The following is a 26920-nucleotide window of genomic DNA, read 5'->3' on the forward strand; positions in this document are numbered from 1 at the left end:
TAGGAGGAGGACATTTTGGATCTTCTGGAGCAGTGTGAAATAGATGACGAAAAACTAATGGGAAAATGCACCAGGCAGCGAGGACCTAAGGTATTTGACTTTTAGATACCAGTTTTTTATTTCACTTCGTAGAGAGGTGGTCTGAGAATTTTAAGTAGGGAATTTAGTTAGCTGATCCTGGTGGAAGTTTTCTTCCTCAGACTGACGTTAGCCTTTTTTTTTGAAGTATGAAGAGAAGCATAACTAGTTTTTGTCCAACTAAATCCCATTAAAATTTTAACTGGATATGAGATCCTTCTTTTCCTCTCTAAGCTATTTTGGGGAATTGTCGTGCATGGCAACAACTGTTGCACAAGAGAGTGCTTGATTTCAGTGTGTGAAATGATTTTTATATCCATAGCCTATCTCAAAAGAATGCTTTAATCTTTAATCGATTAGTGCCAGCAATGAGTTTTGAGATCATAGGATAAAAGGCACTATGGAAACTCAAAGGATTAATTATTATTATGATGTATCTGTAGCTTGCTTGCTTGCTAAAAGGGTTGTACAGTATATCTTGGAGCCTGTTTCATATCCAAAATCTGCTTTTAAAGTGAATGTTTATTATTTTTAGCTTAATGCTTTCTGGTTGTGTGCATAGTTCATGCGAGTCTTTGCCTTAAATACACTGCATATTTCTGTAAAGATAATTTCAGTAAAGATAAATAGTTTGGGCTTGGCTAAAATAGGTATGTTTCTTATATCCTGCAAACATTTTAGGTCAAGTCTGCTTAGAGGAGCCGGCATTTGTGTTCCTGAGCTCTGACAGATTTGTTTATGGATGCATGTAAATTTTTTTACAGCGTTTTGTGTTTCCGATGACATGGTGTACAAATCTGGGAATTTCTGTACAAAATGAATGCTGACAATTTTCCTGAGCTTGCAGGGGTACTTTATGTATGTGCAAGAATCCAGAGAGCTACATCTTATTACAGGCATGCATACTGGAAAGAGGATCTGTGTATCCAATCTGGTATTAAGACAGATTTGCAGGAACCTCATTACAGATACGGCATTTTTGTGAGCTAGTGCTTTAACAGTCATGGATTCATTTAAAGAAGAGAGAAAAAAAAAAAACATCCACCCTGGCAACACAGTCAACTCACATTCTTCAGGGATTCTTTTCCTCAAGGTTTTGTTTTGAGTTCTTTAACATAGGGTCACTAAATTAGAGTTCAGCATCTCAGTCACATTTTTCCTTTTTCCAGAAGCCTGTCTCTTCCCAGCAGCCCTCAGAGAGCGTCTGTCTGTTGACTGTATGCACACAGCCTTGATCTATACTATCTCTACACTCGCTGCACAAAAGCCATTCCCAGGCTGGAGGGCATAAACATTTAATAGGGTACTGAGCCCAAATTAAGAAACCTCTCTTTTAGTTAGTTTTAAGATGAAGTTTGATCAGTTTGTGAGTGAGACTATATGGCATGGCAGGCATATGGTTCCATAGCTTACAAGCTGCTCTACCAATATAATATTGTTTGCACTTACAGAATAAAGAAAAAATTGCATATGACCAAAATTCTCATCTTTTTTTTTTTTTTTTCCCCATAAAACTGAAGAAATCAAAAGGGAAGGCAATGAAACTAGCTTATCCAAGGAGATTGTTTCTTTTCCTTGCAGTGTGCACACTTCATGCTGTACAGGATCTCTACTCCTGCATCTTTTTTAGGGTCCTGATACACTTCTCAATCATTTAAACCATGCCTACAGTGAAGCCGTGTGACTGGAGACTTCCCTGGTTGCATAATACCCTATGCACTCCCTTTGAAATACAGATGCCCATTGTGGATGGCCTTGTATCTTGTACCGAAAGAGCATCACCTCTTTCCTGTAAGGGGTAAGGTGCATATGGCTAATAATACACATTTGATTGGCCACCTCTTTGTAAAGGGTCGGCTATGAGATATGTAGTATCTAAATATATATCTGTATTGAAATCTGGCGAGTGAGGTAGGCAGCAAAACTTACTATTGCCTGCCAGTCTGTCAGGTAAGAGAATAATCCAGCTGTAAAACTTGTCTTCTTGTAATCATAAAATCCCACAAATAAAGATCCATTAGCGTATCAAAAAAGTAACACATACAAGATCTGATAGACAAAACGAACCTGAAGGAACAGTTACTCAACATGAATGTTCTTTCAGAAGGTCATAAAGTCCTGTCCTCCCTTAAAATTCGGTGTCTGGCCTGCTGACAAAAGCTGCTGTTAGGAAGTCAGGTGCTCTGCCTTGGGCGTGCTCTCTTCCTTGGAAAAAGCAACAGTCAGGACTTGGAAAACTCCATACAGAACAGCTGGAATAGTTAGGAGAGAGGAAAGTTTTCCTCCTCATCCTCCTCCACACATAGAAACATATATACATATACACATTACACATACATATATGTATCTGAGGGGCAGAGGAGCGTGTGTGTAAATAAACTTTGCAAGTACCAAGTATTCCATATTTGCCAGGAATTTCAGTTTCTCTTTTTTATTCAAACGTGATTAGGAGCTCAGAGTAGAAAAAAAGTCAAGAATTTCCCAGAATGAAGGCAGTTTTGCTTGCAATTAAAATATTACTGAATTCTACTTAGACTGAGAAATACATTTTGGAAATGTGTGGTTTATTTGTAGCCTCTAGAGGGCACATTATCCTTACTCATTGTAAGGTTTACTCTTTTTTTATTACGTTGCACCTATTTGTGCAGAAAAAAGAACTAAGGAAATAAAATAGCATATTTTAGAGGAAATGAGCAATTACTTTTATTTTTATCCTTCTGATATAAAATCAGATTAGTTTAATCAAAGAAAAATCAGGTTAGCATAAGGGGAAAATGAAGGCGATTATTTGTCATTATTGCCTTTTGTAATATCTTTGATCTTTCTTTTTATTCTTCTTTGTTAATTGATGTAAAGTCTTGGTCACGATGTTCTTATTGTTTAGTGTAGAATGTGGGAGGAACATGCATATCATAAGTGGGAATGAGGTCGACCTTAAAGCCCCTGTGAATTTTGATTGAAAATGTTTATTATCCCTTGTATAACTCATCAGGAATGTCTGATCAATAGATCTCCATGATACACAACATTTCATGATTAGGGCAGCTATTTTTGAGAATGCAATACGTGCTGAGGCACCTAAATTTGTCCTTTTGGCAGGTAGATAGATATCATAATATTTTTAGTGTAATCTGAACAATTGCCAGGGCTCTCCTCAATGAAATATACTTCTTCAACTTTTCCTTATCTGGTCTAACAGCTTGGGCTTGCATAAACATACTGTCACTTTTAAGTTAGTGGCAGAAATCTCTTTTCTTCCTTGGCTGGAATAGAAGTTTAGGTAGAACATGTTTACTTACACTACTAGTGTACCTTGCAGGAACAGTATCTTTGGGGCTTACCCTTCCAATTAATTTCGGTGCATTACATTATGCTGAGATAATAGGGCAATTTAAATTAATCCTGAGAGTTCTTCTGTTTCACTCTGAAACAAAATATTAATGTTTTTAAAATCTGAGTTTTAATTGCAGTCTATTAGATGACTAGGAAGGTGAGGCCATCACCATAGCTTCTTATAGCTGAGAGTCACTGGAAAGAAAATGTGTAGGAAAAAAAAGTGACCACATGAGCCTTCTTAGGATAATAGATATCATGGAGGATATTGCATTTTTCTTGTTTGCTTGATGGTAGATGGAAGAAGAGTTTTCATTTGTAGCTTCTATTCTTGCTTCAGTTTGTCTCCTACTTTTTGCTTGTTGTCTCACAGTATCCTTGGTAATAGCACAAGATTAATTACTTAATGACACTGAATCCCATGTCCATATGGGACACCCAATACACCTAGCATAGCTTCCTATATTCTTCCACTTGCTGCTTTCTGCAGGATATGCATTAGTCACTCTCTTTTTCAGAAGTATATCAGCCAAAGTTCCCTGATGTATTTCTGTACTTTACATTGGTCATTGTTAAACTAGAGTTTCAGTTATTGCAAATATCGGTGAGGGATTGAAACTGATTGTAAATTGTATTCTGTACCACTGGATTTATGATTTCAAACTATAATTCAGTATGTCTAGCAGTGTAAGTCATACTTAAAATAGTTTGTTCTCCCCCTTACTTTGTTAGGCTGCTCTTCATGTGAGAAAGATTAGGATAACCGCGTAGTGAAATTAATGAAATATTTAAGCATTTATTTTAAAATTAAGGACAAATTTCCAGTCTGATTTGGGAGGGTTTAAATATGTACAAATGAACCTGCTTGAATCAGGAACCTAGTGTCATAGTAAAATGTTCCTTTGGGATTATGAAAGAATTTAATTTCTTGGGTATTTTTTTTTGTTGTGTGGTTTTGGTTTTTTTTTGCATTAGCCCTTGTGTTCAATGCCAGAAAGCGCACAGCCCTCAAGAAAACTTAAGAACTACAGTAGTGACAGTAGCTGCGATAGTGGTAGCAGTATGTCAGAATCGGGAGAAGAAATTGAAAAGGAAGATCACAATGAAAAAAAGGAGAAAAAAGTTTCATATGATCTTGAAGAAAATAAATGCAAATCTTTGGAACGATCAGGTAAGTTGAATTATCAATTTTCTAAGTAAGTCTGGCATTCACGATGATTTATATAAAATGCTTCAGTATTTAAAATGTATCAACATTTGTAACTCAGGGTTAAACACTGGCTTGCTTGTTTCATCTTCTTTAAAATCTTCTCTAAATTAATGAAAATGAATTTTAAACCCAGGGAAAAATTAATATACTTTTGCCAAGAATGCAAAACAGAAAAATACACCTGGGTTACCACCTGGGCTACATGTGGAAATTTGCTCTTATTTTTTTTTTTTGAGAACATTGTCCTTCTTTGCCCTGTAAAAAGTAATCTTATTAAGCTTGAATTTGCTGGAATATAGAAAGGATAAAGAAATATATAAAGGGTAAAGAAATGTATCTGGAGACATATAGAAGGTAATATATTCCAGATGAGATCCCTGCACAAGTTTTTTTTGTGATTGTTTTCTTGTGATTGTCTTCTTTCTTTTTGTGATTTGTTTCTCTTGCTGCAGAGCATTAGTGTGAGGCTGTTCTGTCAAACATGATAGATACAGCATGTTATTTTTTGTTTTAGCAGTGTATTGTCTCAAAGAAGTTCATCATGTAATTGTACACATATAACGCTGCTTCTAAAATTTTATTTTTCATAGCAGCATCATTTATTTAGCAGACGACTGAATTAGAAAAGTGTACATCTATGCAGGAGCAGATGAGGGAGACCGGACCTGCAAATATGGGATCCCATCAACCAAATTTTCTCTCCTGCTTCCATATACTTACAGTCAAGAAGCCACACGTAGTAACCACATAATTCTTGACCTATAGGCCATATGCACTCTGTCATAAATCTGATGCATGTTATGGAAGACTGGAGTCTACTTGATTGAAAGTTGACTACGAGGAAGAAATAAATGTTCTTATAGAGTATGTAAAGTATGTATTATTAGGGGATCTGACAGGAGTAACTGCTACATGTATAGTTGTTAGTCAACATACATTATAGTACAGCATATGTGCACACATGTTGGTCATATATGTTTGTTAGTTGGTTAGTTAGTCATTTGTTAGTTACAAAGACTGAAAAATGGGTGTTAAAAGAATAAGTAATTGCATCATTCATTTAATTTGTCTGCAGGTAGAATGAACTGGAAACCTTCGATTAAAAATATAAAATCTCCGTCATATTCACCCCCCACATCATCTACAGGTCCAATAAGGCGTTCTGTGAGCTGCCCTCGTTCAATATCGATATTGACTATGCAGTCACAGGCAGCTGAGCATCGTCCCTTTTCAGCCAAAACATCTCTGCAAATCCAGCGTGCATCCCCAGTGAATAGGTCTCATTCTTTAAATCGCAGCCCATCTTCAGCTAGAGGAGTCTCTCAGACATCCAGCTTGGGAACTATGAACTCTTCAGGGGTGAGTTAACACAGCAGTTGCATTCAAAATGTGTTCCATTTCTCTAAAACTCAATAAATACATTACTAATTTTCACAGTGTCAGAAAACCTGAGGTACTACAGTCAATGTTATTTTGACAGAAACTCATGAATTTAAGATCTCTAGACCAGCATATGACTCACCATGAGTGCTAGCTGTGATGTTTCAGTGTTTCTGGTGCAGCAATATAGATGTCGTGTTTATTGAGAATGGAATTAGAGTTTTTGTGACTGGGAAGCCTGCTCTCCTAAATAGTTTTTGAAGACAGAAAGGGTTTTACTTCTCTTAAAAAGTTTCTCTGGTTTCTTTGGGGACTGCTGGTTCTGAAATAAAGGATGTACCTACCTTCAAAATCTTTACAGTAACAGAAATACATCAGTATTTCAAAACCAGTGTATATTCCACATTGTATCAGAATAAAACATTAGTAAGACTTTGTATGGGTGTCCATTGTAGAGGAAGATGTAATTCATTTTCAACCTAGTGTACCTGAGTGGCATACACTATACCACTGCAGCAGAGTTCTACTTCCAGCCATCTTTTTTTTTTTTTTTTTAAAGTGAAGATGAAACTTCTTTCCTTTTGAAGCCTGTCCCTGGGACAGACAAACATTTAGACTCAGGTGGTCTAACCAAACGATTAATAGAATAAATAGATCAGATTAAACACGTTTAGCTGTTTAGAATTTGTGTGGTTAGTTGTAATTTCACGATGTACTTCTGAGCCATACATTTTTTTCCTTTTGTGACTAGACTGCCATCTTCTTTGGCATCTTCTTCGCAACCCAGGCACTTCTTCTTCTGTGTTTGCACGGTGGATCACATATCCGCTTATCCCTGGGCAGTGTTTGCTGGGATCAGTCCCCAGCCTCATTCAGTATTGTATTCAGTGTTGGTGCCAGTGTTTTTCCATTCGTGCTTTGGTACCTAACCTGTATATTTCATCACCCAAATAATTCACCTGGAGATGGGGCAAAACTATATTTGCGGCCTTTCTCTATTGTGGTGAGCTTTGATTGTGAGAAATCCTTTTGTAATGCTAATGAACTGGCTTCATAGTATTTACTATCTCTAATCATCATTTTTATCCAGTAGAATGCTCATTGTCTGTTTTGCCTGTGAGGCTTTGTCTAAATGATGAAAAAGGATCCTTTTAAAATTGTGTGCTGAAATCTTGTGAAATACTCCTTAACATGGTTTTCCATCTTTAAAGTCAGCTAATAGAATTGGAAAGACATTAAGATTGTGTCTTCAACACAACGTGTTAAAGGTATTTTTTATCACATTAGCTATCTCAAGTTTAAAAAGTACCCTTTTATCATCAAGATGTACTCTGAGAGTTTAATGAGACAGGGCTAATATAGATTTTTCTATTCACATTAACTCTATATCAAATACAAATTACTGAAAGATTAAAAACAGTCTCTTACCATCTGACATTAAAAATGGGCTACTCACTTAAATTAACATTAGTAAGAAACCATACTCTGTTTTTCATTGAGAAAGCTCCACCAGAGAAATGATCTTGATGTGCAGAACAATTATGTTGGGTGATAGAGCTTAGGTCATGCTTCTTAAAATAATGTGAATAAAATTACTTACAGAATGGATAAGAACTACTCATAATTTAGCACTGTATTGTGAATGGAACTCTGTTCATAATTATTTTTGCAACTAAGAATAATATACTATATATTACTGCTAGAAGAAAATTTAAATTGATAAACTGTAACTTACTAAGAAGAAATCATTTGTGCGCGATAAAGTATTAGTTTATCTGTCCTTTGGGAAAGAAAAGAGCAGTACATTGCCATTTTTGGAGGCTGCTGAGATCTAAATGTACTAAAGATATGGAAACTAAGTGGAATAAGTCATTTACCGTTGGGAATTATATACGCATTATTATAGCAGTTACAAACAAAAGTGGGTTTGGAGATACTTGCTATCTTATTATTTCAGCCATATTATTATATATCAGGTAGCAAAATATTTTGTTATGCTTGAAAATATTTATCACTTACTTAAGCAAAAATATCCTTAAGTAATTATTGTAGTTCTTAGAAAATACTAAGATTTAGAAATACCTAAAAATATTCAGTTTCGCTCTTGAAAAAAACAAAATTAAGCCTGCTTAATCTTCCAAACACAAAAATAAGCAAAAGAAAGAGCACCAGAAACAATTCTGATTTAAAGAAAACCCCAAAACCCTCCAGAGATGGTCCTCCACAGACACTAGGGGTTCAAGTTGATGTTGGTGTAAAAAGCACTGAGATTTTAAACAAAATCGTGGACAATCAAAGACACTGTCAGAACCCCCACTGATCAGAGTGGGAGCAAAGCGTCCTTACTTTTTGAGGCTTCCTGAAATCCCGGCACAATGACATGTAATTGGCAGTTTCTGTTAAATTGTTGCAGTGAAGAACCGAAAGGAAGTTTTTTATGACTAATAATTTCTTTTCATTATGTTGAATTAAAATTCAAGGTCTGTTATCTAAATTTCAAATTTAGATTTTAAATGGAGGGCATCATAAATATCGAATATGTATTTGTTGGTTTTGTTTCAGACAGACTTACGTTTGAACTGTTTTTCTTGAATTTCTTGACAACTATAAGTAATGGTGATGTGTTAGTGTACATAAGGCATATATGTGCATATTAGTTACGTATTAGATATTATGTCTACAGAATTTAATAATATATTTTATGCCACCCTATTTAGAATTTATTTTTGTCGAGGGAACATCTTTGTAATGTGATCTAATGACACTCCTGAAATTTTTCCTCTGCTTCACATTGATGTTTAGAGTGAGTCCTTGCTGCAACAGAAAACAAAGGAGCAAGAAGTTGCTTTGACAAAAGAGACTCTTCTCATTATCAATGACATGAGAATGAAGTTCCCAGGAAAAACAGATGAAGAATCAGAATTAATTATAGAAGATGTAAGTATCTATAAATAAGAAAGAAGAATTAAAGGCTAGGCACTTACCGTTTAAGCCACTAAAATGAAGGGAAGTAGAAAGCTCAATTTATGATTCATGAGCTCCTGTGGCCTTAAAACTTCCATAACTCAGGGTAATTCAAAAGATTTCAAAAGCTTGGAACTTTGCATACTTTCTGACCGTAAGAGAGTAGCACTGAAAAGGTTCCTATGTCTTTATAAAATATATGAGAGGCAATCAGGAAGGTTAGGAAAATTCAGTTTTTCATTGTGGAGAAAGTTCAAACTTTTAAGTAAGCTAAAAAGAATGTTACAATTCATTAACTGTTTATATTTCATCTGATATTGTTAGTACGGATCCTGACATGTTTAACTTGCTCTTGAGTAGGCATACGGGAGAACTCAGAATGGTATGCTGCAAGACAAACTGGAATTTTGCTAGTCATAAAGAACACCAGCCACACTCTTTTTGGCTTTTCTAGTGTGCCAGCTTACTCTTTATTACATCCCACATTGTCCTGAGCCTCATCCTGTGGTATCAAAGACATGTGAAACAATGCCCGATCTAAAGGGCAATTAAAAGGCAACACCTAATATTCAGATACAGAACCAGAAAATACATGGTATATGAATCCCTTTTAAATGGCTAGTGCAAAGAAACTAACGTCATCTTGGGAAAAGAAAAAAAAAGAAGATAGAAGTTCTTCTCTCAGTCTAGTAGAGATATGGAGGGATCTAGTAATTTCAGTTAACACCTGAACTGTGATGTAGTAAGCACAGTCCACGGTGTGTTAGAATTAATCTCATTCACTATCCGGTCGGAAATGTCCTTTCCTCTGCAAGCTTTCAAAATGCTGATTATGTCTTTAGTGATCTGTGCGACTGCATCACGGTGGAAAGGAATTGTCCTGTAATGATGGTTGATTTGGGTGACTCTGGACATAAGTAGCATATTTAGTTTCTCATCTTAGAATCAGAAATAAAATGCTTCGTTACATTTTCTCATTTGGACATATTGAGAGTGTGTGTGCATTTATGTACGTATGGGAGTGTGTGTACATGCATGCACTCCATCTAGTGGTGCTTTCTCATGCAATGCTGGTGCGGTTATAAGTGCATTTCCTTATTGCAGAATTCTGTTATAAATTTGTTTGGCCTTAAATAGTTTCTGATGAGATACAGTATTTCATTATGGAAGGAAAGAAGTAGTGGTATACTAGTTGTCCGTGAGGAAAAACTTGATATAGATCTGGAATAGAATAGAAAGATAGAATAACAAAGTGAAAATAAAAATGTACGTTCACAGCTCTAGCTATTTTGATAGTACTTAAACGTCATAAAAGGAGAGTATTGCAGTTCATATATGATCATTTATAGAAAGGATGTTTTCAAGATATGTCTAATGTCCTCGATGCAGCAAAAAGCTCACGATTTAAATAGATTAATAGTCATACATTATTGAATGTACTGCTGTGCTCAAGGAATCCTAGCTGAGTCAGTCAAGACAAGTTTCTACCTGCTTTGTAGTGTATGACTGTCAGAATCAGCTGGAAAAGAGGGCAGGATTAAACTGAAAGGTTGCACAAGTCTTTGCAAACGTTCCCCCCATATAAATTTGCAAATATTTTTCTACTTTTAGAGAAAAGTTCTTTTCACAGAGGTCTTTTAGATGCTCACACTTTGTAGCATTAGGAATGCCCATGAATGAAATGCCAGATTTCAGTTGGTTTTATGTGTATTTCTTTTATCTTGTGTTTTGCAATGACTCCAGATTATGGACAATTGGAAGTATCATAAAACAAAAGTGGCATCCTATTGGTTGGTAAAACTGGATTCTGTAAAGCAACGAAAAGTAAGTGACGTATATTTCATTTTCTGAAGATCATCTGAAGTAGATGCATAGCAGTGTTTCTACTGGTGTTTAGCAGTAGCCGGGAGTGACCTGAGATGCTAAAATACTGGCTATTAATGCTAAAATATATATGAATTGATTTCATTGCAGAAAGTGATGTTGCTTCATATTTAGACAAGCATAATTATCCTGGAATATGATTTCAAGAACAATTTAAAAAAAAATTAATCTGCTGAAAGAAAAGCAAATCATTAGTGCTTACATACCTAATTTTTGGCAAACATTCTTAGAAGTGTATTGATTCAGCAGATTTGATTGATAAGGGATAAACCAGTCAGCAGTTTCTGACCAGGCATATTAAAATTCCATTAGAGGTAGTGATATTGCATTTGGTTATTTGAGTCTTTGACCCACAGTGTTACAACAGATCATGCTGAATAAAAAATAGACTTGCCAAGCAAAGATTATTGACATTGTTAAAGTGTTCAACTAACTGGTTTAGTCTTGCAAAGGACTAATGATACTTGTTTATCATTCTGTCTTCACTCGTCTGCTATCTAGGAGCTACTGTTGTGCATAGCATCTACAGAGTTTTCAATCTGTTTAAAAACTGACATACTGTAGTATGTCAGTCATATCTGTATGTCACATGTCAGTCAAAATCATTTTCCCAGTGTAATATTTATTTTACTTAATGTAGCAGAAATTATATCTATTACTAATACTTTGGTGCCCCTAAAGCAGTATTTTGGGTTTTTTCTCTGCCTCAGTCACCGATACATTATGTGGATTAGCATATCAGTTCCAGGCATTTAATCTCTGTGTGTCTCAGTTTCACAATCTACTTTTATAGACCATAAAAGAAAGTAACTTAAAATGCTACGTACATGATAAATATTATAATTGGAAAAGGTTGGTAGATTGTTACAGAAGAATGGAAGAACAATTTCGGATCCTCATCTCAAATTACTCTTTATAACATGAGCAGTATGATCCTCAGTCTTTCAAATTGTATTTTATGGAATATTGCATTAAATGCTTGTATTTTCATACTGGACAGAGAAAACATGTCCATTTAATGTGATGTCATATGATAGAAATGTATTTGACTGGTCACGTTAAGTTTAGATGTTACACGTAATATGCGTCCACACAGCTTTCTAAAACAAAATTAGACACGACAAACTGAAGAACTTGGAAATATAGGAGCCTATAACTTAATCAGAATTCTCTTAAACTATGTTAAATGGCAGTATAGATCTATTTAGCACAATTATTTCTTGTGCCATTGACAGGAATCAGTAAAGGAGCTAACCTCATTGGCTGAGATTGTGTGATTTTTTGTTTGATATCTGCAGCTGTTCTGCTGAATAGTTCTTTGCTTAGAATGATCCTGTGTTTCTTTTTAATTACAGGAAAGAATGCTGCAATCCCAATATACATGCACACAGGTCTTTTCTGTTGTGTCCACATGGCAGCTGTAGCCTCTTGCCCAAAACCAGAGAGAGTCTTAGTGGGGGCTTGTAGAAAGTGCTGATATGGAGGAAGAGCTGCTAGGAGGGAGGGAGAGAGGGATAGATAGATGCACATATACATAGATAACAGGGCCCAAAATTCACACTGCTGCTGCAATGGAGATCACGTTTTCTCAGCAGGAGTCTTTTGGACAGTTGAAACTGGTGAGGGACGTGTTGCTGGAATTGCTTTCTTTAATCTATGACGCCACCAGTGTGGAAAGAAGTCACCAGATTGGGCCCACCGTTGCAACTGAGATACAAGGCTTTCACACAGGAGTGGTTAAGGTGTCTCTTTTAAACCCTTCCCCATACGTCATTCCCCAAAGCTATGGGAAGGAGTTGCCACAGGGAGAATAATATATCTACTCTTTGAGGGACTGAGGCTGTTTACTATACATTCTTCAATGCCCTTCCTAAGCTCCGTTTGGACATCTGGCTTAATATACCTGTGACTCTCTAGGTTTTTCTGTTTTTATTTTATTTGCAATCTATTCAGAATTTTCTCCTGTAAGCGTTATTTCAGAAAGCCTAAACTGTATAAGGGTGGTTCTGTCCTTTGACTGAGTCATGTCAAACCAAGGGCACGTGTACAAAGTCAGGATGATACAGGTTGATACGCCAAGTCATTACTAGCAAAAACTGCGCAAACAGAAATGTGGATTTCTTTGCTTTTCTTGTGAGGACATCTTTTACAACTTAGGAGACTTATAATTCCTGAAGCACTAGTGGGACCTTTCATCTTTGCTTGCACTGGAAATGATTTGCCTTTTTTTCTTTTTTTTTAAACTGCTTTTAACCCCAATCCCTTCAAGCAATCAGGCAGTTATTCTTAGAAGGGTAGTTTATAAAAACGGATTAACTTTGACAATGACATTGCAGCTGAGGACTGCCAAACGTGTAAGCTTTTGTTGATTTGAAAGAAGTATGTTTTATATTCCAATGGGGTGGGTAAAAGAGAAGTAAGCTCAAGGTGGAGAATATTTATGCAAGTAAGGAATCTGTCTCAAAGGTACCTTCTGCAACTTTGTGAAATACAAACCAGAAACTCAGTCCCCTTCACTATACTTACTCGGAAGTTCTAAAACATGAGAAGAAAATACCTGGGCAATGTACTAGATTTCACAATGTTCATCTCTGACAGGTATATTTTCTTAAGAATTATCCAATATGATGTAGAAAAATTAAACTCCTGCTCATATTCTTAGTGTCTAATATTCCGGCATTACAGCAGAGGCACAGGAGTCATTTAGAAGCAAGTTGAGAGTAAACTGATGAAATCGATACATGCTAAAATAAAATTTAGTCTCCCAAGACTTTTAGGAAAAAGAGACTTTTCTATGGGAGGAGTTGTGACTGTCTTGTGTTACATCACTTTACATAATTTCTTTAAAAGTGTTTTGATGGTTACCAGAGGGTCTGTACATCTTGTTTTGAATACTCTCTTTCATAAACTCTTATTCTGTTACACCTAGATAATTGGTTATGTTAAAGTAAGTGATGTAAATTAAAGTAAACAGAAAGATGAAGGCAATCTAGGGAAATTAACTTAGGAAAATGGGGATGTAGGTTTCATGAAGTTCCAGCTCTTGTGCAATGCATTGTCTCTTTTCTTAAATGGATGATTGAGGCCGTGTTTGCAAATTGAGAACATTTAACTGGGGTGTTTTCCCCTCTGGCATATTGGCAATATCAACACAGTAGAAACAGGAAGAAAGTTTTTTTTTCTGGAGTACCAGGCAGTCTGCAGCTGCTCTAAGATGCAAGATTCGATCCATAGTTTTCTTCAACTCCAGGTGCTAAAGTAAAAGTAAAAGTAAAAGCTCTACATTGGTATCATAGTTCTTAGTCCGTGTCTTTTTGGACTAGTGAGAGAATCTACATGGGGTGGAATTGTTCTGTTTTACCCAAGGAGATAAATTACTATTAGTCAGTGTAACATCGCAAAGAAAGGTATGGTTGATCCTTTATGTAATTTAGGGACTTAGTTGGTTCAAATGGGTGCATACAGTCACAGCTACTGGCCATTGTGTGGGAAAGCCTTAATGAGGCGAGGCATGAGGAAAAGGCTGCTAGAGAAGCATTAAGACAGTAGGCTATGCTGCTAAGAGGATGTCTGAAAATCTGGACCCGTTCCACAAGCGTGGGGCAGTCCAAAACCTGCATTTAGCTCCTGCAGACACTAAACAAGATCAGCATCCTTAGGTTATAATTTACTACTCTTTTTATCTCACTCTTGGGGAGGAAGAGACCACAGGTGTGGGTTTAGTGTGTTAGATACCTGCATTCATAAAGATTCCCAACAGAGAGGAGAGCAATGCATTCACACTAGGTGCATATGTGCAGGGAATTAGCAAAAGACCTATGCGTGCAGGCTAATTCTAGGTCTTCAAAAAACAGCTTAAATAACGTATTTTATTGAAGTTGTCATTATTAGGCATCCATATATTTTCTGCGCGTTAAGCATTTCTCTTTACTACACAGCTCCATTGTGCTATTGCAAGCATTTTGTTTATGCTTTGTTTCCTTCATCATGTCTACTCAGATTATTTACGAACAACAGTTTGTTGTGCAGGACCAGAAAATCGAAGTTCCGTACCATGCTTCCGTACTTTACTGTTTCACTAAATCCCCTTCACCTTTTGAGAGTCAGATGTTTAGCCGCGTGAATCAGTTTGTCACGCACTTCTGAAAGTTTCCTGAGCAAGTATTGTACCTTCTAAATCTTAGAATTTGCAACATCTCATAACAAATAAGTGAATACCTCCATCGGTTCACCACCCACTTGAGTCTGAACAGTTTTTTGGAAGATGCTGTTTTGTGAAAGAGACAGTAAGGGTGTCTCCTTTACAGGAAATCATGTTGATTTAACTGACTTTTTTGTTAATAGTTACAGCACCATAGGACAGATTATTTTTTTTTTTTAGGATAGATTTTACAGTGTAGATTTTACAATGTAGTCCGTATTTAATAAATCTGTTGCATTTCTATAAACATTGCCATTTTAAATATCTTATTGATTATTTTCTTACTTCTTGATTTCACTACACTGTTTCCTGCATGAAAGGTAACCTAAACTGGTTTGATCTAGGGTAACACTGAGCTTAAACGGATATTAAACCCAAAGCAGTTTGTTTCAGAACGTTTTAGTTCTTTATAAAATAGATGATATTTTAAAAGGGAGTGAGAAAAGAAGAAGACGTAATCTTCAAATATGTAATATTTGGGTTGTTAACTATGTTGCTTCTAGTCTGTAATTGTGTCCATTTTGTTTCTTTTTAAACTCTTTTTGTCTTTTAAACAAGCTAGTATTGAACAGGCTGAAAAGAATAGAAATTAACTTTTCTGTAATAAAAATAAAATATTTTGATTTGGCTTTGCAAAATGTTATTGACAGAAAAAGCATATCATAAAAGTTTGCTGATGAATGTGCAGAAATGAAACATAGACATCTGTGGGAATTTATAGCTATGCAGTCATCTGTGTGTGTGTGTTTGTGTGTGTGTTCAGTGAATCAGCGAACAGTTGGTTTTAGGTTTTGCAATATGCCTTTGCTTTGATTTCCTTGGAATACCCTCTCCTAGGTTTTGGATATAGTCAAGACAAGTGTTCGTGCAGTTCTACAGCGTGTCTGGAAGGCTCCAGACATTGAAAATTTACATCTGTACCGTCTCTTTAACCGTGTATTTAATCGGTTACTTTGGAGCCATGGTCAAGGTCTGTGGAACTGTTTCTGTAATTCAGGGTAAGCCTGTTTTTCTTATCTCAGTTTTCTTAATAACTTCACAATTACAATCAATTCTAGCGTACTTTGTTGCTCATTTTCATTCAAGAGAATGCTGTAATACATTGAACTTGTATTAAAACCATCTAAAGATACAGTATAATTACAAATGTAATAATCTAGGCCAACCATTTCAGTAATGGAATCAGACATTTAGCAATATATTTACAAATATAATAATCTAAGGAAAAAAATCTAATTTTCAAAATATCTGAGCTTTAGGCCAACTCTTTCATTGCATGATGCACAATTTTGAGGCCAGACCACTGTAAGTGTCACATGTGGATTTACCATCAACAGAAATCATTGTCATATTTATCTGAGCCCCAGACTTATAAAAGAGAAGAATTCAGTCACAAGTGCAGCTGACATCTCACGCCAAATGCAATGTCAGTTCTGTGATTTACAAATAATGAGTTTGAATTTCTGTGCTTGATTACATTTGCTGTTTCCTACACTGGTGGGAATTTAAGTATATGCAGAATAGAAAATGTCCACGCTGAGGTAAGCAGATGTTTTTGGTTTGGTTAGCAAATACAAGTTGTCTATGGGGAAAAACAGATCAGGCCATATATTGAAAGCTCAGTGTTCTACACTTCAGAATCTACATTGCTGAAATCAAAGGCATTCATGTAAGGATAGGTTTGGAGGATCATATCATAGGTATAAAATAATCCCTCCACCCGCCAAATTTCTTCATAAAATAAGAATACAAATGTTTAAATATGAAATACATTGCATACAATAAGACATTTTATCTGTAACTATACACAATGTATAAAGAATGGAAGGGGCTTTGATTAGCTTGCATAAGGTGTTCTAAGAAATTTCTTGAAAATGAGCTACAACAAACACAATAGTATGTTGATGGATATTGTATGTACATAGGAATCAGGTCAGTATGTTCTTCACATTTGTCATATGTAGAGAATGTACATAATGCACTAGTTATTGTTTCCCAACAAAACGGGTAACAAGAAGAGGGATCTGAGAGTATCCAAAATAGGTCATCATTTTTTTGGGCTTTTTTACCGCTATCTTCTCATTGCTGAAGGCTTGTTATTGTGCAAGCCATTAGGAGCCTGCGTTTTTTTCACTGAGACGGGCCATGGGAATATGCAGATAATGTCAGACTTAAGATTTGCTAGAGGTAGCTAAGGGGTATGCAGTGCACTCCAAAAGCTGAGGTAGGGTGAGAAAAGATTTCTGTGTTTCCAACCTGAAACATTTGTCTAATCCTCAGCAGCTGCAGGGTCCCTCCATGCCAGCAGAGGTGTGTGAAGTCTTGAGTCCAAGGTCAATTTTTGTTGTCATAAAATATTATAATTACCTTCCCTTTTTATAATGCTGTTATTATTTTGAATTTTACTTTTAGTGTGAAAATCTTCTAATGTGCATGAAAATTTTTGTTTTGGATTTCAAAACTTTTGAACAACTCTGCCGCTCACTTGGCTCAGGAGAAGATTTTTGAGCCAGCAGAAGAGTTCAATGAAGAGCAGGATTTCTCATATAGCAATAATATTATTTGTGCAGAACAAGAGTCAGCTGACTGAAAAGTGGAGTTACATTCTTTGACAAAGATTCAATTCCTTGTAAGAGGAGTTGCTATGTAAAAGATTCTAAAAATACTGTAAAAGTAATATACAAATATCCAGTACGTGAAGAGATCACTCTGCATGTAATGTACTTAAAACATAATTCACAGAAGAATACAGAAAGGCTGTTTGAATCTTCCCAGTATGTTGTTCATTCAGTTACAAGCATCCTTCTTGCCGTGTAATCCACAACATCCATGGGATCCCATGTACAGCACTTCGGTAGCAGAGGCCAACTTTTCGTCCCTTTTTCTTACAGTTTGCTGTGCCATTTTAAAGAACAGATTGGAATAAACATAGGGCATGCGTAGAGTTTGGAGAAACATGTCAGGAGGGGTATTCATGTGCTAATTTGGAAACAACATGAGTGTGTGATAATATATTAAGGACTATAGAACTTTGACTATTTGTAAGATACGTGTCTTGGGAGAAGAGCAGAGCTAATAGCCTTAAGGTTTTCTCTTGCTGGTTAGATCTCTGCTAGGCATATGCTATTTTAGCAAAAAGAATGAACAATGAATCAAAGAAAACTTCAGTGAAATAACCATGATGTAAAGGTACAGTTGTTTTAAAAATTAAAAATAACAATTAAAAATAATAAGAGAAAACTGTTAGAACCAGCTGACTTCAAGATGGTTATAAAAAGAATAACACATAATTGACAATATTGCACAATCAAGCATTATACTTTGTTCTGGATCTGGTGAGGACTCCATGATTTCTTACTAATGTATGGAAACTAAAGTTACAGCATAACAAATAAAGCTTCCTTAGGTAACAGTACGCTGATCCCTGCTGACTGCAGTATAATGGAGTATGAACTGAATCTGTGTAGCACATGGAGGACGTTGCACAAGCACATTTATATCAAAGCTCATTCAAATTCACATATATGTTTCCAAATCGCAATCTTTGTTATTAGGGTAACGGTATACCACTATGTTCATAATCAGCCATGGTTACAGCAGACCACATATTATTCTTCACTGATAAAATCCCTCCGAACTGTAGGAAAGTGATGACAGACCTCCAGGCCCAGAACTTAAGGAATTTATCAGGAGAGTTTCTTCCACAGGATTTTGGAGATTTATGGATTGAATTAGAATATAATTATGTGTAGTACTGTGAATCTGTTGAATGAATGTAATACTTAGAACTTCGTGTTGCTGCTTTCTACCAGCCATCATATGACTTCATGAGGAAAGAATGAAGACAATAGATTAATTTCCATGTAAAAATACATGTGGAAAGTTCCCAGACAGGAAACAATATTGAGAAAAATATATTAAAGAAAATAGTAGCTTTTCAATTAACAGAATTATTCTTTTTATGAAATGAAAGATGCCTTATAAACAATATTTCTAAAAAAGTCATTATATGGATAATAATTAAGGAGAAATGCTTGTGTCACATGAAAATTATGTGTGCAGTGGAAAGCCAGTAGGACTGAACAGTTTCAGCTGGAACATGTCATCTAGACTGAGGAGCCAGGCTGAAAAATAAGCGAGCTATACATATACAACTTATCTTTTAGTCGTTAATGTTTGTAATTCCATCCTAATACAGAGTAAATTTAAAAATCTCACTAGGCAAAAGTGAGCTTGCATGTTCTTTGATGTCGTTTTAAGGACAAACTTCCCACACCAGGGCTGTGAAATCTATTGCTGATCTCGGTAGACAAGGCTAAAGCATCCTGGATGCTGTGTTGAAGCCAGATGCAGCAAATTTTCCTCACTCTATGAAGTTCTGCTCTCATAAACAAACAAAAAACCTCAAGCTTACAAACCATCTGTGCTATTGGATAATGTTTTGACCAAAAAAAAGGCTTCACAGAGGCCATGTTGCCTTTAAAACAGATGTAATGATCTATAATCTGGTCAGAATTTTGCACAAACAGGAGTGTTGAGGTGAATGCAAAGAGCTATTGTTGTCGTTTGTGGTAAAACATACCTGATTTATATTGGTATGGTAGGGATTCTTTTTGGTGTGGGTTTTTTTTTTTTTTTTTTTGGAAAGAGAAATGGCTTTTTAAGAAAACAAAAGCATGATGGTCCACATTTCAAAAATAAATGCCTCTATAGATACGCTCTGCAAGTTGCACTTAATTGTAGAAGAGCAACCCCATATGACCAGATGGAATAATAAGTAGTATTTGAATGACTAAACTGAGAAACTCTTCTCATGTGATTGTTTGGATAAGGAAGCAGAGCACATACTAATCTCCTGTAAATTAATTTCGTGTTTGTTTCTTAGTATCATGTACTTAAATTAGAAGAAGAGCATCATTATGCTGTGTAGACATTTTGAAATAATTTATAACTTTTATCAAATCCTTTCTAATATCTCATCACATTCTCATTCAGGTGGTAGCCTGTTAAAAATAACAAGTGTTTTTTGTTATTCCTGTTGTAAGACACATATACTGTTGTGCGACAGTAAATCATTATGTGCTAAACCTAAGTAATGTCCCTATAAACGCTTTAGGGAGCAAACCAAGTGAAAAAAGGCTGTGGACATTTCACATATGAAGATTAACTTCTTAATTTGTATTTTGGACTCAGCATTTGCCAGCATTTGTGTTAAATAGTATAGACCTTTCCTGTAAATAGGCAAGGTCGTGCTTTTTCTCTTGTTCCTCTATTGTTAAATCTGATATAAAGCAGTAGAGCTCTCAGATTGCAGTTTGTGATAGAAAAAATGAAGTTGTGTCTTTTTCTGTAACAGGAGCTCTTGGGAAACCATACTCAGTAAAAGCACAGAGGTGGTGACTCCTGAGCAACTCCAGTGTTGCCAACGAGTAGTACAGCTTTGTAAACACTGCCTGCTCGTGGTTTATAAACATTCATCAGATTCAAGAGGATCCCCAACTGGGATTAGCCCCCACTGGGATGATACAAGGTATACATTTCAATATTCTCTTCCTACATTATAATTCAAAGTATAAAGGATAATACTGGAACAGGTTTTAGTCTGTGTTGCTACCACTACACTTCTTTTTAAGCCTAGTTCACTATGTTTTAAAAAAAGAAAAAAAAAGGCAAACCACCCAACATTTCCCTTGATCCTGAGTTTCTACCATTCTAATCTCTTTACCCCACTCATGAAGTGCTACTAAAAGAAGACTTGATACACACATTTTGTGTGAAGCTACACTTATTGAAGTCTAGATTGCCTACTGCCCAAGTAGCTGCAGCAAAGGCTTTCCATAAAGTGAACTGAAAATTTCCTTTCTTCCCCTTCTCAGATCCCTCAAAGTCACTGATTCCAGATTTGCATTCTTAGAGGTATCCTAACATGTATGATACTTCTGGCTTCACATTCGCAGTGGGATGCGATAGGGGCACAGCTCCAGCCAAGGGTCAGGTAAGTGCCATCTGATTTACTGTATTGCACAGTTTTGCAAAGTTGATCTCCAAAACCTACAGATTGAAAGCTTTATTATTTCATTTTACAGAGCACAAATATATTTTCAAACCTTGCAAAACAGCATCATATAGTAAAAAAATTATTTGGCACTTACCCGATTCTCCATTGGCTGGTTTAGTTCTCCAACTGGATACAAGAGGGGTTATAGTATTGTCAGTGTAGGTATTACTGAAAATGCTCCAACTGTGGGATTCAGTGATCTGCAATTTAACAGTCGGAGGTGGAGAATTAAATGTAAGTTTCAAATTATTTAGGTTCCAAATTCTATCCATAATGACAATTTGAATTATTATGTATATAAACTTACAAATACTTTGCTTATATAAAACACTTTACAGACATTATTTCATAGAAGGGCTTTATGAGTTAAATATTACGTGAAAAGCAAGCCTTTGATATATTATCTGTTAAATTTATTTTATGACTTAATTGTTTACTTGCTGTATCTCAGACTAGTTATTTGATACACTGAACCCATTTATTATTGTCATATGGATCTTAAGGCACTCTAACATAATTTTAAACCAACCAGAAACTGAAGTCATTTGGTCACAGCAAAAGTATAAGTATGTTAGCCACAAAACAAATCATATTCAATATTAACATCTACTGAGCTATAGCAGGAGTATGGTAAAGTCATTTGGATTAGCTAAGACTAGAAAATCTTCAACCTTGAAGTTTTTATTGCCTTTGCTGTTAATACCGCAGAAAATTTTGCATCATGACCAACCACAAACTATTTGAACTGATCGGATTACTCTAATGGACTGCAGCTAACAGGCTTGTATTTGGAAACCAGTGAAAGGGATGGTCCAATAGAACTTTCTCATCTCCAGTTTCTGTGGTTCTTTAGACACTGAATGGAAGTTTATTCATAAATTTCACAGGCTGGAGGAATCTAAGCCCTCTATATCCTACATATCAGTATGTCTTCAGCCGTGAAGTGTCATGACAACTCTGATGATTGATTAAAATTACAGTTTTTATATTAATCTCCACAAATGTTACATCTGTACTGTGGGTACAGCAATGTGCTAGTTACCCATGATATTCTGAATTTGTGAAATTAAAGATACATATGGAAATAAAAGCTCTTGCCCATTGTGCACCACAGTTGTAAGGTAATGAACTGTTTTCCTAGAAATGGGAGAACCACAATACTGTTTCACTTTTCATCCAGGTTTCTGTTTTTAAACGATATAAGTATCTGCACCACTAATAATATTGTTTGAGTTTTATTGACTCTTGGTAAAACTGTGTGAAGTGCAAGAAGAGATCAGAGTATGATTTAATAAATCTACAAGAAGTCAATTTTTTCAAGACTTTATGAAATCTAATTTGAAGAACTTTGTTTTTCTCTGAGCACAAACCAATTTTTGGGGTTTTTTTTGTTTATGAAGCAAATGTTTGTGAAACTAAAGCTTTCAAAGATTACAAATAGATACCTCTTTAGCTGGGAAAATTTATTTGTACAGGGAGAGAGAAAAGATAATGAAAACTCCCACAAAGTTCTATTTCCACTTTTAAAATTTGTTCTCAATCCCATCTCCTAACTGTAAATCCACTATATGTCATGAAGAGAATAAATAGGAGTATTAGTCTAAATGGTCACTTTTTCCTCACAAAATTAAAAGTGTAAAGAAAACAATAGGGGGAGCTCAAAAACTATACCAAAATCTCTTTAAAATAATAGCTAAAATCTGTAAAAAGTCAGACTTTTCCTATTTTGATAAATTTGCCTGTGTTACAAAATTTAAAAAAAATACCATCTACTGCTAGATCCTTACAGTTTGCAAAATAATTTTATCTATTACATGGCATATTCTCTGGGAAGCATTAGAGTTTTTTACTGTATCGTCAAGCAAAGGTAGGACTCAGTCTGGTGACGTAGTGAACTGTAAAGCTCACCACCAACCCGTTACAAATCAGACTTTATTTTTTTGCAAATTGTTTAAAAAATGTATTGGTGATAATATTTTTATAATAACAGCTTTTCTCAGAGCTTAAACAAACCCCGTGTATCCCCTATATAGATTGTCCCCATTGACAGTGTGATGCTGTTTCTATCCACGTGATTACTAGGATTAGTCTTTTAACTTATTCATCATTAATCAATATGATTCACTAGAATGATGCAACAATTTTTAAGCAATACTTTATACAATGTGTTGTGTTAATCCATCTTAACATTGACATAATTCATTATGAAATTCTGATTTACCGTGGATGTTATTTTTGTACACTTACTGTGCTCATCTAATGATTTCTGCAATTAACTATTAGGAAATGATAACATGAAAAGATTTAAGAATAAGTATTAGGCATATCATAAATTATTGTTTCTAGTTTACATAAAATACAGGCTATATAGTTGCCTGAATTTAAAAGGTAAATAGTCACTGATGTGTCTTACTAGATTGCAGCGTCATTGTTTCTTGCTTTACTAGAGCAGTGATGGTAGCGTGTCTATTTTTACAGAATTGGAGCTGGAAACCAAAGCTGAAAATCCCTGTTTTTTCCCTAATCGACTTTTTTTTTTTTTACAACCTAACTTTTTATAAACATCAGTTGCAGTTTTTACCCAGCTTAAGTTGAATAAATAGTACTATAATAACAGAGAACAATGGGTTAAGTATTCATTTTTGGTAGTAGTGCTACACAAGATGTATTTGTTTTATCTATCTGCTTGCTTTAAACATAAAGGACTGGAAAGATGTTTAATCCTCATACATCATCTTAAAATTTTGCTAAGAGTTTCTCTGATTTTAGATCCGTTTCCTGAGTTAGCTAGTGCTTAATGCCCTGTATGTTTTCTAAATAGTATTTATTGTACATAATTTCTTGCATATGACGATTTTAAGGTATGGCGCATGAGCAGCTAATTCTTTTGCTCTTGAATGTCACTTTGCCTGTAAACTCTGCTATATCTTTCATATCCTTTCTAGGTATTTATTGCCAGGACCTTCACTGTTCATCATGAAATCATCCTCATCCAACCTTAGCTGTGGTTCATCTGGAATGCCTCGCCCTAACGTTTTGTTCACACACAGATACAGTCACTTGTGAAGCAGAAGGAAAGTTGCTGGTTATTTGTAAATAATGGCACTCTTTTTTTTTTTTTCAAATTAAAATTTGTGATGGAGCTAAATATAAGCACTGTTATATATTTACTACCATATTATGATAACATTTAGCTGAAAACCTACTGTAAAAGCATAACTTTTCTGGAAACATAATAAACCTTGTTAAGTTGTTTACACACACATGTGAATGTGTAGATCTTGCTAGGTTTATAAGTAATTCCTTCCTACTAGAAATGTTATTTTTGCTGCAGAATATGTAAAATGGAATTGATCTTGAAGATCCTATTACAGTGTTATATTATTTTGTAAGTACAATACTTTGACTTAAATATTATTTATTGTAAAGTATACTATTTATTGTCTCAAATGTAATTGATCCTTTAACAAGGCAGATGATTAAAAAACTGTAGTAGAACAGTATAACTGTAACGGTCATCGAAAATAATCTGATCATTTCTTGGACATGTTTAAAATAATCCCCAAAACTCTCTAAGCCAAACCTAAAGCAGACATCTCCTCTGAAATTACAAGATCTATTTAATGCTGCTATTTTTCTTGAAGGACACAGTATAGTATCTTTTAGTCAAAGTGAAGGCATGTAGTACACAAACATTAAAAGTATCAGTTTAGGCATACAGTTTCTAATTGGTTCTTGTAATAAAATGGAAGCCAATGTTTGTCACCCGATTTTCATTCACGTTACCTACGGCCTGTGCCTTTAGGTTTCCTTTGGGAGCAAGCAGTCATCCCCAACTCGCACAAGCATGCATAGTGGATAGTTTTTCTGTTTTACTGCACAAGTGGTAAAGCAGACATTTTTAGGAAATACTGCAGCTGTAATTATTATTTCAACCTTAAACTGCTTGGTTTGTTGTAGTTATTAGCATACAGTCCAGTACCTACTGTAGAATGTATCCTTGCCATGGACAGTATTTTCTAGATTGCTGACAACTTTAAATGCTGGAAATCTAATTCATTAGAAAGCTCTCATTCAGATTGAGCTTCCTGGGCCTGGCTGAAGGGCACAAAAAGACAACGAGCCGGAGCAGGAACCTAGAATTACCAGGATTTGTAACCTGAAAACGTCATTCAGGTTTTGCTACAGACACCCAGTCGTCCCACTCAGCATTGTGCTATACAAGCCTTATTCATTAGAGAAACAATTATTTAAAAAACCCAGTTAATCTAGATTTAAAAATGAAGTAAGTTTTTTAACTAAGTAAAGGACAGAGTAGTTATTATTTACCAAAGACTTGTTTACTTACCAGTCATGTAACCATGAAAAGTGTTTGTAAATTAACAATATATTTCAGGTATACTTAAAATATTAATTTGGGGGCTAATTATCCTCAGGAGCAAGTATGTTAGAGGTTTTTGATATCCAGAGATCTAAGGCAAATTTAAGAGACTTAGGAAATTTGAGACTGAAGTTGTCTGGAAATGTATGTTTGTTTGTTTGTTTTTTTAATTTTAGTCATAGCATATATAAAACTGGGAATTTTGGTGAGATTTTTGATGCCTGTGCTGTAGTGCCTCAGCTCTAGAACTACAGGATATAAGAGAACAAGACTATTTGTAAACAACTAAAAAAACCTCTTGAGATTAGCCAGGTATAAGCGGTCTTCTCATCTGGTAAAGGCATCTTCATTTTTCTGGTAATACTAGTTTAGTAATATAGTATGTTCACATTAACTGTGTGTCTCTTTTGGGTCCATACAGTGACTGCTGATAAATCATACTATGGTTATCTGTAAGACCTAATAAAAGTTGTAAATTCTGTCTTCTTGGGGGAGGCTTCCATTATATTTTGCTTTTGGCTATAAGGATGAAACCAGCTTAGCTTGCCAGGCTCAGAGTTTAGGATAGTAGGTTCACATGCCTTTTTTTTTTTTTCCTCCTTTTTTCTTTTTTTTTTTCCTCCTTTTTTCTTTTTTTTTTTTTTTTTTCTCCTTTTCTTCTTTTAAACCACATTACGATCTCTGTTCTCAGAAGCCAGTGCTGGGACAGGTCAATCTGTATAGAACACTCTGCCAGCAAAACGAGGGTTACTAACCATACCTATGTGGCGTGGACAGATCTGAAAGAAAAATATATTTAGCATGTACAAAAGTGGACCAGGTGATTGGTTTACGTCTGATGTCACTTAATATATTCATATTTCTGATAACCTTTGCTAAAGTGCTGCTGTATTCCTTATAATGTGTGAACCAATACTTTCAATAAACGCGATGCCACACTGCCCTGCCAGCTCCTCAGAACCGGCGCCGATGGTCTGTGGGTGAGTTATGGGCTGCACCTACAGTGCCGTAGGTGGAAGCGTTTACTCCTTTCCTTTCTCAAGCGTGTTTCCAAGTTGTACGAGAGCTCTAATTAGAAGGAAAAGAACAGAGATAAAATTTTTACCGTAGGTTGATCTTTATGCATTTAAGACACGAATAAAATAAGGTAATGTGTTTTGTAACGGTGCATGATAATCTCAGTAACTCAAAAAGAATCCCTCTGATACAGAAATAAGATGCAATAGCTTTAACGTAGGAGCTGTGTATTTTTAGGCTAAGAAAAGCCTGTGGCTGCCCCCTGGGGAAACGGGGCCGGAGCCCCGGGCACGGCGGGACCCGCTCCCGGCCCCGCCCCCGCGAGGGGGCGCAGCGGAGGTGTGAGGTCAGTTTCCTCACAGCACCTGTGAGGGAAGTCGGGGGGCGGTTAGGTTGCCCTGCGAAGTTTTATTA

At 35.6% G+C, this 26920-nt stretch overlaps 1 protein-coding gene across 8 annotated transcripts in view; it reads left to right on the forward strand.

Annotated features, from left to right (window-relative positions):
• TTLL7 (tubulin tyrosine ligase like 7) overlaps positions 1–25970 on the forward strand; it is a 74353-nt gene extending 48383 nt beyond the window's left edge. For 6 of the 8 annotated variants that reach the window (XM_074596811.1, XM_074596808.1, XM_074596815.1 and 3 more), the window contains 8 exons: positions 4–90; positions 4387–4582; positions 5697–5980; positions 8804–8938; positions 10709–10789; positions 15888–16048; positions 20407–20580; positions 24054–25970. In XM_074596811.1, the coding sequence (XP_074452912.1) occupies positions 4–90; positions 4387–4582; positions 5697–5980; positions 8804–8938; positions 10709–10789; positions 15888–16048; positions 20407–20580; positions 24054–24174 (1239 nt within the window). In that variant the 3' untranslated portion in view covers positions 24175–25970. Of the gene's footprint in view, positions 1–3; positions 91–4386; positions 4583–5696; positions 5981–6752; positions 8135–8803; positions 8939–10708; positions 10790–15887; positions 16049–20406; positions 20581–20926; positions 21046–24053 lie in introns of those variants that run through there. The other 2 variants (XM_074596816.1, XM_074596817.1) reach the window with 2 other exon arrangements.
• Positions 25971–26920: the final 950 nt, after the last annotated feature.

The sequence above is a fragment of the Larus michahellis genome, chromosome 8, assembly GCF_964199755.1.
Source record: "Larus michahellis chromosome 8, bLarMic1.1, whole genome shotgun sequence".
NCBI lineage: Eukaryota > Metazoa > Chordata > Aves > Charadriiformes > Laridae > Larus > Larus michahellis.